This window comes from Echeneis naucrates, chromosome 17, assembly GCF_900963305.1.
Source record: "Echeneis naucrates chromosome 17, fEcheNa1.1, whole genome shotgun sequence".
Taxonomy (NCBI): Eukaryota; Metazoa; Chordata; class Actinopteri; order Carangiformes; family Echeneidae; genus Echeneis; species Echeneis naucrates.
Window position 1 is genome coordinate 1,368,765 of NC_042527.1, and position 12,008 is coordinate 1,380,772.

Below are 12,008 nucleotides of genomic sequence, written 5' to 3' on the forward strand. Positions count from 1 at the left end.
ATTCAAAAATTATTGTATATAACTTGCTGGAACACAATAGAACAGATTGTAGTCTGTTCTGCTCCACCACTTCTGTCTCCCCCTTTCTTTGTCATGGTCCCATCTGGCCTTGTCCACAAGGTGAGAGCAACAAATAGAAGCACTGGGCTCTACCCAATTTGGAGAATGCTTAATGTGATAGGCAACTTGGATGCCATTTCTCTGATATTCATCCCCATATTTGGTTGACTAACAACCTTTATTAGCGGAGAGGCAGCTTGCTGTCAGCCACTGGATACATCATTTCACTTGCAAAGCTTGACGGTCAAAGGTAAGAAAAGCCCTACTCAAGTAGGGAACTGCTATGTTGAATATGAGGGAACATTGTTGATAGTGTTTGTTTAAAATGTTATGACTAAATTTAATTAACTAAACTTGATGTGAGAAATTACTCATATATACTAATATATATTGACTTCTATCAGTTAACCTTCTTTTATATGTTATACGAAATCAATTTTCATTTTCATATTCATTTTAATCAATTTTCTGTCTGCTGTATATAGAACAGAGTCAAACAACGCAGCTCAGGTAAAATTCACACTTTTTTTTTTTTTTTTTAAGATACATAACAATTAACATCAAATTTTCCTTTATGAGGATATGAAGGCATCCTCATACAAAATCTTTATCCTATGGATGTTTTTTTTTTGTATGCTCATACATTTATGAAAATTACAGAACACTAAACTATGTTTTATTGTTAAAAGGTTACAAAATGGGGGATGCTGCCATGAAAGAGTTTGGGCCTGCAGCTCCTTTTCTGAGGAAGTCAGATAAGGAGCGTTTGGAGGCCCAGACTCGACCATTTGACATGAAGAAGGAATGCTTTGTTCCAGACCCCGAGGTTGAGTATGTCAAAGCCTCCATCACCAGCCGAGATGGTGACAAAGTCACTGCTGACACTGAATTTGGAAAGGTAGATAAAGTTCAAGTTGTCAAAGAACATATTTTTAGACAGTGACTGTAAAATTAATTATTTTCTTTTTCAAGACTGTGACGGTGAAGGAGTGTGACGTCCACCCTCAGAACCCGCCGAAGTTTGATAAAATTGAAGACATGGCGATGTTCACCTTCCTTCATGAGCCTGCTGTGCTGTTCAACCTCAAAGAGCGCTACGCAGCATGGATGATTTATGTAAGTCAATAATTTCATCTGTATCTTTCCTCCATTGATAAGATATCTCAGCACCTGAAACCTTCATCTTTCTCAATATGGCAGACCTACTCTGGGCTGTTCTGTGTGACTGTCAACCCCTACAAGTGGCTGCCAGTCTACAACCAAGAGGTGGTTGTTGCCTACAGAGGAAAGAAGAGGACTGAAGCGCCTCCTCATATCTTCTCCATCTCTGACAACGCCTACCAATACATGCTGGCAGGTACCCAATATGTTTCATCATTTGTCTTGGTTAAATATGCAGGTTTGAATAGATGACAGTTTCAATAGATATTTGGATTATCCCCCTTTACAGACAGAGAAAACCAGTCAATCCTCATCACGTAAGTCAAACAGTCAACACATTCTCTTTAGTGATTAAAGGTCCTGGTCCATGGCCTAAATCTTCCTGTTTCTTCTACTCAGTGGAGAATCTGGTGCTGGAAAGACAGTCAACACCAAACGTGTCATTCAGTACTTTGCCAGCATTGCAGCTGTTCCTTCTGGAAAGAAAGATCAAGCAGCTGAGAAGAAGGTTTGGAAGACATACACATATATTTACACGATATGCCCAAAATATTGTTGGCAAAGTCATTTCTTTAAACCATTTCCAAAATTAGAAGTAAACCTAAAGCTCGTCCTTTATTTCACAAACTCAGGGAACCCTGGAGGATCAGATCATCCAGGCTAACCCTGCTTTGGAGGCTTTTGGGAATGCCAAGACCATCAGGAATGATAACTCCTCCAGATTTGTAAGTGTCTGTGACTGCACCAGACTACTTGATTATCATTTGATTATCAATCTTTTTTTTTCTTTCTAGAAATATAACAACTTCTTCTTTTAGGGTAAATTCATCAGAATTCATTTTGACAACCGAGGAAAGCTGGCTTCTGCTGACATTGAAACTTGTAAGGATTATTCTTTTTTTTTTCTTACTCTTTATAAGGGTGTGTGGTTTTGAATTTTAGTCTGTAAGAGGCAGGATACAGCATGGGCAGGATTCCAGTGTTTCAACTGGCCAACACAAATTTACACTAACAACTTAACTTTAACTTCTTGACAAAAACTGACATAATGACACTTGTGTGTTAACAGACCTCCTGGAAAAGTCTCGTGTGACCTACCAACTCAAAGCTGAGAGGGACTACCATATTTTCTACCAGATCTTGTCTCAGCAAAAGCCTGAACTTCTGGGTATATATCTGCTATGTGGGCTGTAAATTAACAAGAAGTATTTGTGTACTTTGATTTGGTAAGACATTTTATGAAATTTTTATTTCTTTTTCAGAAATGTTGCTCATCACCAACAACCCTTATGATTACGCTTTCATCTCCCAAGGAGAGACAACAGTAGCCTCTATCAATGATGCTGAAGAGCTGATGGCCACTGATGTGAGTCTGATTCACTATAATAAACAATGTCAATCATCAATTTAGAACAAAGTAAGACATGTCAGAATTACTTTGTTTTATCGTCATTAGGATGCCTTTGATGTGCTGGGCTTCACTCAAGAAGAGAAGAACAGCATTTACAAGCTGACTGGTGCCATCATGCATTATGGCAACATGAAGTTCAAGCAGAAGCAGAGAGAGGAGCAGGCAGAGGCTGATGGGACTGAGGGTAGGATAAAAAACTTAAATCAATGCTGGTATTATTATTGCTATTAGTGATTAAACATTTTTCAATTCTGTAGACTGTAAATCAAGCAAATATTTTGACAATGAATGAAATTTTATGGCTTAGCATGAAATAAAATGTCGAGTACAGTAGCTGGATTCACATTGTGTCACAGATTAATACACACTGATTTGTACCCTGGTACGTTAGGCTCCCCTTTCATTATCTAACCCTACCACTGCATTTAAAATCTTTTTTTCAGCTCAGACTTTACATTTTCTGCTCGGAGACGGAGTGACATAGTCAGGGCAAACAAAACCTTCTATCTCCTTAAATCCCTGTGCTTTATATGACAAGCATATCTGATCCACCACATCAATTTTGATCTGATATTATTTTGAAGTTTTATAAGTAAAATTGTACACTTTCAAAATTACCCCTCTGAGACATTGAAATCTATTTTATGCATCAATGCAATTGGCTAAATATCTAAATTAACAACATAACCTCATTATATTAATTGATTGATGTTGGGGCTATTGAGAGAGTCCAACAGCCGGTTAAAATTGCAGAGATGTTTGTATATATGTTATATACATCTTCGTTTCTCCAGATGCTGACAAGGTTGCATATCTGATGGGCCTGAACTCTGCTGACCTCATCAAAGGTCTCTGTCATCCCAGAGTCAAAGTAGGAAACGAGTGGGTCACCAAGGGACAAAATGTTGCCCAGGTAAAGAAGAGATTGATATCTTTTGAGAATAGTATAATTTAATAAAAATTTCAAGTTAATTTAATATAAAAATTTTCTTCCTAAGGTGTACTATGCAATTGGTGCATTGTCAAAGTCAGTGTATGAGAAGATGTTCTTGTGGATGGTGGTAAGAATCAACCAATCCCTGGACACCAAACAGCCTCGTCAGTACTTCATTGGTGTACTGGACATTGCTGGATTTGAGATTTTTGATGTGAGTTTAAATGAAATTCAAAGCTAAGAGACATTAGTCACTGTTTTTACCTTCCTCTTCAACCTTTGCTTGAATTATTGTTGTCTTTCCAGTTCAACACCTTTGAGCAGCTGTGCATCAACTTCACCAATGAAAAACTGCAACAGTTTTTCAACCATCACATGTTTGTACTGGAGCAGGAAGAGTACAAGAAAGAGGGCATTGAATGGACCTTCATAGACTTTGGAATGGATTTGCAGGCCTGTATTGATCTGATTGAAAAGGTAAGTAACTGAGCAATTGCATGAATAAATCAGTGTTACTTACAAAATGTGAATTCATAATTTTATCATTGCTCTCTTTTGGTATTTTTAGCCCATGGGCATCATGTCCATCCTTGAAGAGGAGTGCATGTTCCCCAAAGCCTCTGATACCACCTTTAAAGCAAAGCTCTATGACAACCATCTGGGGAAATCCAACAACTTCCAGAAGCCCAGAATTGTCAAAGGAAAACCAGAGGCCCATTTCTCCCTGGTTCACTACGCTGGAACTGTTGATTACAATATCAACAATTGGCTGGTGAAGAACAAGGACCCTCTGAATGAGACTGTGGTCGGCCTTTTTCAGAAGTCTAACCTTAAACTTTTATCCCTACTTTTTGCCAACTATGCTGGGGCTGATTCAGGTATGTTGATGATTACCAGTCATCCTGATCCCAACAAATGGCACGTAATTTTCCTTAATTTGTTTTTTGTCGACATCTCCCCTTTAGCTTGTAACATGATGCCACATAATTTATTCCTATATCAGCAGGAACCATGATTGATAAAACATGAAGCCACAGAAGTGCAAAATACGTCTTCCAATGGGCACTTGAACCTTGCTCCAAAAGCAGGTCAATCTACAACAAACAAAATAATAAAAGCCCTATTTAAACTGCCTCACCTATAACCCTAATGTACAAAGACTAGAAGTCATATCCATGCCACAGCTGGCATGATGACCACAGTCCACCCAACAGTGCACCACAAAACTCTTTTTCTGAGTACCCAGGGAGTTGGGTAAATTCAGGCACTGCCTGGGTGGCAACAATGGTGCAGCAACCTTGAGGGTTAACTTTCAGAAACCTACATATGGCTGGTGTCATGGAGGCTATATCCATCTTTAAAAATAGTCTAAGGTTCAGTCACTAATGGGATGGTACATCATTAAATAACAAAAGAAAAATAATAATAAAATGTGCAGACATCAAATGCAAAGTTGAATTACACAAAAAGTAAATGTGAACACATTTAACCTGAGCGCAATAACAGAAAAACATGTTGATGGTTTAAATACAAAACTTTCTATTGACTAAATCAATTTTTTTTTTCTATCTCAAGATGGCGGTGGAAAGGGAAAAGGTGGTGGCAAGAAGAAAGGTTCTTCCTTCCAAACTGTATCAGCTTTGCACAGGGTAAGATACTTGTTAATTCACATTTTCAGATGGAGATTACAGCTCTGAGATAGATGGCACATCTAGCACATATAACATTTTGGGTAGTTAACTAATTTCACCAATTAAAAATCTTTATTTCAAGCTACATATATTCTCCCATGGCTATCACATAGTCACGATTGATAGGGCATGATTTCAAGTTGTGCATTTTAAAACTTGCAGGAGAACCTGAACAAGCTGATGACCAATTTGAGGTCGACTCATCCTCACTTTGTGCGCTGCATCATCCCCAATGAGACCAAGACTCCTGGGGCCATGGAGAATCCTCTGGTGATGCACCAGCTGCGCTGCAACGGTGTGCTGGAAGGCATCAGGATCTGCAGGAAAGGGTTCCCCAACAGGATCCTCTACGGCGATTTCAAACAAAGGTGCATGAACAAGCACACATCTACAACTATTAGTGAAAACAGATGATTGTCTTGTCAGAGTTGTTGTGATGTCCGAAAAGGTATTTCACTTAATCCTAACATGTAAAATCCTATACATTTTATTTGTGTCATAGATATCGTATTTTGAACCCTAATGCCATTCCTGAAGGACAGTTCATTGACAACAAGAAGGCTGCTGAGAAACTGTTGGGTTCTCTTGATATTGACCATAACCAGTACAAATTGGGACACACCAAGGTCAGTATTGGTTTAAATCCATTTTGTGTAACAAATATGTTGAATCGATGGATGGATGAATGGAGAAGTGAAGCTGATTTTCAAACAAGTACATTTAAAACTTTTTTGCAACTCTTTGAATGTGACTGATTAATGATGGTTCTGATGGGATTGTTTATAGATATCACTGTAGATCAAAGCAGAATTTATTGTCAGTAATGATATATGTGAAGCTGAATCTGCCTCAATTAAAAGGTATTCTTCAAAGCTGGACTTCTGGGTCAGCTGGAAGAGATGCGAGATGACCGACTTGCACTAATTATCACTGGTATTCAAGCCCGGTCACGAGGCATTCTGGCAAGAATTGAATTCCAGAAGATTGTTGAACGCAGGTAAATATGAACATGGCCAAAATTTAATAATGAGTTGCCATTCCAGTGACTAGCAAATACAAAAGAAAATTGTGGCAATTTGAAATTAATTGATGCATACCAAAGACATTTTATTGACATCAAGTTAAAGATAACTAAAGATAACAACAAACCATTCCCCCCAGAGATGCATTGCTAGTAATCCAGTGGAACATCCGTGCCTTCATGGGTGTCAAGAACTGGCCCTGGATGAAGATGTTCTTCAAAATCAAGCCTCTTTTGAAGTCCGCAGAGACTGAGAAGGAGATGGCCAACATGAAAGAAGAGTTTACCAAACTGAAAGAGGCTTACGCAAAATCAGAAGCCCGCAGGAAGGAACTTGAAGAAAAAATGGTCTCCCTTCTCCAAGAGAAGAATGACCTCCAGCTCCAAGTTCAAACTGTATGTTGATAATCTAGTGCTTTTAAGAATAATTAATACTGACGTCAAAAGAACTCTACTTGTGATCAATGGAAATCTTTATTTTTTTTATCAACAGGAACAAGATAATTTGGGTGATGCTGAAGAAAGATGTGAAGGGCTGATCAAGAGCAAGATTCAGCTGGAGGCAAAAATCAAAGAGCTGACAGAGAGACTGGAGGATGAGGAGGAGATGAATGCTGAACTGACCGCTAAGAAGAGGAAGCTGGAGGATGAGTGCTCTGAGTTAAAGAAGGACATTGATGACTTAGAGTTAACTCTGGCCAAAGTAGAGAAAGAAAAGCATGCCACTGAGAACAAGGTACCAGAAACTAACTTCAGCCATTTGCCACAACACAGATTAGGAGTTGAAGGAAATATCCAATAATGCCACTTTTAATGATTCACAGGTGAAGAACCTGGTTGAGGAGATGGCTGCACTGGATGAAATCATTGCCAAGTTGACCAAGGAAAAGAAAGCCTTACAGGAAGCTCACCAGCAAACACTGGATGACCTGCAGAGTGAAGAAGACAAAGTCAACTCTCTGACCAAGGCCAAGGCCAAGCTGGAGCAACAAGTGGACGATGTATGTATAGAAAAAAAAAAAAAGTATTTAAATTTTTTTATGATGTTACAGAAGTCATTCTCTGCAACAAGTGGGCGACGTAAGAGTTAACACAATGAGGTGGATGTTATACACAGAAAATATTGATTGATTGATTACTGAGAAAGATAAATATATTACCACCCACAGCTTGAAGGATCCCTAGAACAAGAGAAGAAAATTCGTATGGATCTTGAGAGAGCAAAGCGGAAGCTTGAGGGCGATCTAAAATTGGCTCAGGAGAGTATCATGGACCTGGAAAATGACAAGCAGCAACTCGAAGAGAGGCTGAAAAAGTAATAAAGTGCACTTTCAAAACACAAATAAATTTTTGGCCATTTGTCAGCTGGTACAATTAACTTCTTTCATCCGCAGGAAAGATTTTGAAATCAGTCAACTCAATGGCAAAATAGAGGATGAACAGGCACTGAGTGCCCAGCTCCAGAAAAAACTGAAAGAGCTGCAGGTAATGTTGCTTGTAAAGGGATGTGCGATTTCACATATGTCACAATTTATACCCATTCCATGCAAAAGTAATTTGGCTCTCGGTTTAGGCCCGCATTGAAGAGCTGGAAGAAGAGCTTGAGGCAGAGCGAGCTGCCCGTGCCAAGGTGGAGAAGCAGAGAGCAGACTTGTCCAGAGAACTGGAGGAGATCAGTGAGAGGCTGGAGGAGGCTGGAGGAGCAACAGTTGCCCAGATTGAGATGAACAAGAAGAGGGAGGCTGAGTTCCAGAAACTCCGCAGAGACCTTGAAGAGGCCACTCTGCAGCATGAAGCCACTGCTGCCACGCTCAGAAAGAAACAAGCCGACAGTGTTGCTGACCTGGGAGAGCAGATCGACAACCTGCAGAGAGTCAAGCAGAAGCTGGAGAAGGAGAAGAGTGAGCTCAGACTGGAACTGGATGATGTGGTCTCCAATATGGAGCATATTGTGAAGGCAAAGGTAAATGGCTCTTATAAATAGTAGTGTAGTTGGACTGCCATTGTTGAATGTGAGTTCTTTCAAGTAGTTTATGTGTCATTTTCATATGTTTTCTTTTCAGAATAACTTGGAAAAAATGTGTAGGTCTCTGGAGGACCAGATGAATGAATACAAAACAAAGTCTGAAGAGGGACAACGCACCATCAACGACTTCACCATGCAAAGAGCAAAGCTTCAAACTGAAAATGGTATTTGGACAGTAAATATTAAATACAATTTCATTTCATTTCATTGAGGTGTTGTTTGGGGATGCTATGACCATTTTATTTTTTAAACTCACACAGGTGAACTTGCAAGGCAGCTTGAGGAAAAAGATTCCCTGGTGTCTCAACTCACCAGAGGAAAACAGTCTTACACCCAGCAAATTGAAGACCTTAAAAGACAACTGGAAGAAGAAATAAAGGTAATAAAACCATAGCAAGAGACCTCATCTAATACAAAGTAATTAAATTAAACATTAATATATGCTTTTCTTACAGGCCAAGAATGCTCTAGCCCACGCAGTGCAGTCTTCCCGTCATGACTGTGACCTGCTCAGGGAGCAGTATGAGGAGGAGCAGGAGGCCAAGGCTGAACTGCAGCGCAGCATGTCAAAGGCCAATTCTGAGGTGGCTCAGTGGAGAACTAAGTACGAAACTGATGCCATCCAGAGGACTGAGGAACTGGAGGAGGCTAAGTGAGTAAAATCTATTTTAAATCCAACAATCTGGATTAAGAGCAACAGACCCTGAACAAATTTTAAATGTATTCTAGGAAAAAGCTGGCTCAGCGTCTGCAGGAGGCTGAGGAGGCTGTTGAAGCGGTGAATGCTAAATGTTCGTCTCTGGAGAAGACCAAACACCGACTGCAGAATGAGATTGAAGATCTCATGGTGGATGTGGAGAGGTCTAATGCTGCTGCCGCTGCTCTGGACAAGAAACAAAGAAACTTTGATAAGGTAGAATTTAAATGCGGTCATTTTGCTCTGTTCAATGACAAATTGGGAGTATAGCAACATGTAAGCACACATATTTCAGGTCTTGGCAGAATGGAAGCAGAAGTATGAAGAGTCTCAAACTGAGCTGGAGAGCTCTCAGAAGGAAGCCAGGTCTCTGAGTACTGAGCTCTTCAAACTGAAGAACTCCTATGAAGAATCTCTTGAACATCTGGAGACCATGAAGAGAGAGAACAAGAACCTACAGGGTAAGATCCCCTGCCAAGATTTGTATTTGGATTTCTGTAGACCTGCTGTACAGAGTTCCACCAGCATACACCTCTGGTAGAGAACACTGATGATGTCACTTTTTGTTTCTCAGAGGAAATATCTGACCTCACTGAACAAATTGGCGAGAATGGAAAGAGTATTCATGAGCTTGAAAAGATCCGAAAACAGCTGGAACAAGAGAAGTCAGAGATACAAACTGCTCTGGAGGAAGCTGAGGTATGTTGTTCCCCCTGAAGAACCTTAACATGTCTGCAACAAGTAAAATCCCTAAAATGTAACCTTTTGCCTCTGTAGGCCTCATTGGAGCATGAGGAAGGAAAGATTCTCAGAGCCCAGCTTGAGTTCAACCAGGTGAAGGCTGACATTGAGCGTAAGCTTGTTGAGAAAGATGAGGAGATGGAGCAAGCAAAGAGAAACCAGCAGCGAATTGTGGACACTCTTCAGAGCTCTCTTGAAGCAGAGACTCGCAGCAGGAATGAGGCTCTTCGTTTAAAAAAGAAGATGGAGGGAGATCTGAATGAGATGGAGATCCAGCTTAGCCAGGCAAACAGGCAGGCAGCTGAGGCCCAAAAGCAACTTAAATCTCTTCATGCACATCTAAAGGTATGAGTGATCTGGAGCGGATTCAGCTATGACCATATTTTACAAACAACTCAATGTGAGGGCCTTTGGGGCCTTTTTTGTCTTTAAGGATGCCCAGCTCCAGCTTGATGACGCTCTGCGAGCTGCTGATGACATGAAAGAAAACATTGCCATTGTTGAGAGACGTAACAACCTGCTGCAGGCAGAAGTGGAAGAACTCAGAGCTGCTCTGGAACAAACTGAGAGAAGTCGCAAACTTGCTGAGCAAGAGCTACTAGATGTCAGTGAGAGGGTGCAGCTCCTGCACTCACAGGTAAAATACCATGATGATCTTTATGTTTTGCCATGGTTATTTAATGATCTAATTTGAAACTGAACATTTTGCACATTTTATATCAAACTAGAATACCAGTCTTCTAAACCAAAAGAAGAAGCTGGAGGCTGATACGTCCCAGCTTCAAACTGAAGTGGAGGAAGCGGTACAAGAGTGCAGAAATGCGGAGGAAAAAGCCAAGAAGGCCATAACTGATGCTGCCATGATGGCAGAGGAGCTGAAGAAAGAGCAGGACACCAGTGCTCACCTGGAGCGCATGAAGAAGAACATGGAACAAACCATTAAAGACCTGCAGCATCGTCTGGATGAAGCTGAGCAAATCGCCATGAAGGGAGGCAAGAAGCAGGTGCAGAAGCTTGAGGCCAGAGTAAGTATAAATCGTTTTCAGGAAATCAAATGAGCAATATTAAGAAGTCACAAAATGATCTCGAAAAACTACTGAATTTTAGAAGTTCAACATTTCCACCAAAAGAAACTCAATTTTCATTCCCTCAACAGATCAGAGAACTGGAAGCAGAAGTTGAGGCTGAACAAAGAAAGTCCAGCGATTCTCTGAAGGGAATAAGAAAATATGAGAGACGAATGAAAGAGTTGACCTATCAGGTAAGTTTCAGTTTAATTATAACATTGTGGAACACTGTGAGTAAATTCTATTGGAATAATTTTATATGTAAGTATGCATATATATTATTAATCCCTCCCCTTTCATTTCAGACAGAAGAGGATCGTAAAAATCTTGCTCGTCTACAAGATCTTGTAGACAAGCTGCAGCTCAAGGTCAAATCCTACAAGAGAGCTGCAGAAGAAGCTGTAAGTACTTAAAGTATACCGGCGAAAGTAACATAATTAGAACAAAAGTCACTGATGAAAATACATTTTTGTCTGCTCTACAGGAGGAACAGGCCAACAGTAACCTTACCAAGTTCCGTAAGGTACAACATGAGCTTGATGAAGCTGAGGAGAGAGCTGATATAGCTGAGTCTCAGGTCAACAAGCTACGTGCTAGGAGTCGTGATGTGGGATCCAAGGTCAGTCTTAATATTTATTACAATTGGTTCTTCTTCTTCTTTAAATGCTGTTACTGTACTACAAGGATAGTGGATTGACAACACTGCAATTTTTGCATAGCTCCACTGCCTCAATAAACCTTTAAACTTGTGTTTTCCTTTCTTTCTTTTTTTTCTTGATTTAGAAAGGACACGACGAGGAGTAGCTTCCATGGAATGAATTCTTGCTCTGAGTCACTAATCGTCTGAATAATGGTGTCTCCCTAAGCATGTTGATTCTTCAGTAGAATAAAATTTGTGCATCTCAAAAATAAGTCTTGGGTTTTTTTGTTTTCGTTGATTCATCATGTTGTTGCAAAAAGACATCTTATAATCATGGTGTTACTAATGTTGACTAGGTATGTTTGTCACAAGTTAATGGTTTACCATAGATCTAGTCACTTCTTCTCTAAAGTTTCATATGCCAAAAGTTCAAACTTATAGAAAAATCAGGATATGGCTACACAACATCTAAGCTAAGATTAGATGGTTTCAAAGAAGAAATTTGAAAGCAAAATTTATTTTTTTTCATGGTTTAAAAAAAATATGAACAAACGTGGAT

At 39.8% G+C, this 12,008-nt stretch overlaps 1 protein-coding gene across 3 annotated transcripts; it reads left to right on the plus strand.

Moving 5' to 3' along the window:
- Positions 1–201: 201 nt before the first annotated feature.
- On the plus strand, positions 202–11,718 carry LOC115058307 (myosin-7). Of its 3 annotated transcripts, XM_029525642.1 has the most exons (40): positions 202–310; positions 546–570; positions 750–958; positions 1,033–1,176; positions 1,261–1,417; positions 1,511–1,538; positions 1,621–1,729; positions 1,854–1,946; positions 2,040–2,103; positions 2,291–2,389; positions 2,484–2,587; positions 2,678–2,816; positions 3,427–3,545; positions 3,631–3,780; positions 3,873–4,043; positions 4,135–4,444; positions 4,652–4,654; positions 5,142–5,215; positions 5,420–5,625; positions 5,760–5,883; positions 6,118–6,254; positions 6,419–6,674; positions 6,772–7,014; positions 7,103–7,279; positions 7,448–7,593; positions 7,673–7,763; positions 7,852–8,241; positions 8,342–8,468; positions 8,565–8,683; positions 8,760–8,956; positions 9,034–9,217; positions 9,297–9,462; positions 9,576–9,700; positions 9,779–10,087; positions 10,176–10,379; positions 10,471–10,767; positions 10,899–11,003; positions 11,115–11,210; positions 11,294–11,428; positions 11,593–11,718. In XM_029525642.1, the coding sequence occupies exons 3-40, from the start codon at positions 758–760 to the stop codon at positions 11,611–11,613; spliced, it is 5,820 nt and encodes a 1,939-aa protein (XP_029381502.1). In that variant the 5' UTR covers positions 202–310; positions 546–570; positions 750–757; the 3' UTR covers positions 11,614–11,718. The 3 variants fall into 3 exon arrangements, with proteins under 3 accessions (XP_029381502.1, XP_029381501.1, XP_029381500.1); XM_029525641.1 differs by lacking the exon at positions 4,652–4,654; XM_029525640.1 differs by lacking the exon at positions 4,652–4,654 and having other exon boundaries at positions 10,899–11,210.
- Positions 11,719–12,008: the final 290 nt, after the last annotated feature.

Bases quoted from the DNA above. Each gene is read 5' to 3' on its own strand.
- LOC115058307 (XM_029525640.1), top strand. From the start codon at position 758: ATGGGGGATGCTGCCATGAAAGAGTTTGGGCCTGCAGCTCCTTTTCTG. The intron at 2,817-3,426 runs GTAGGATAAAAA...TCGTTTCTCCAG, and splicing joins AGAGGCTGATGGGACTGAGG to ATGCTGACAAGGTTGCATAT. The intron at 5,626-5,759 runs GTGCATGAACAA...TTTGTGTCATAG, and splicing joins TACGGCGATTTCAAACAAAG to ATATCGTATTTTGAACCCTA.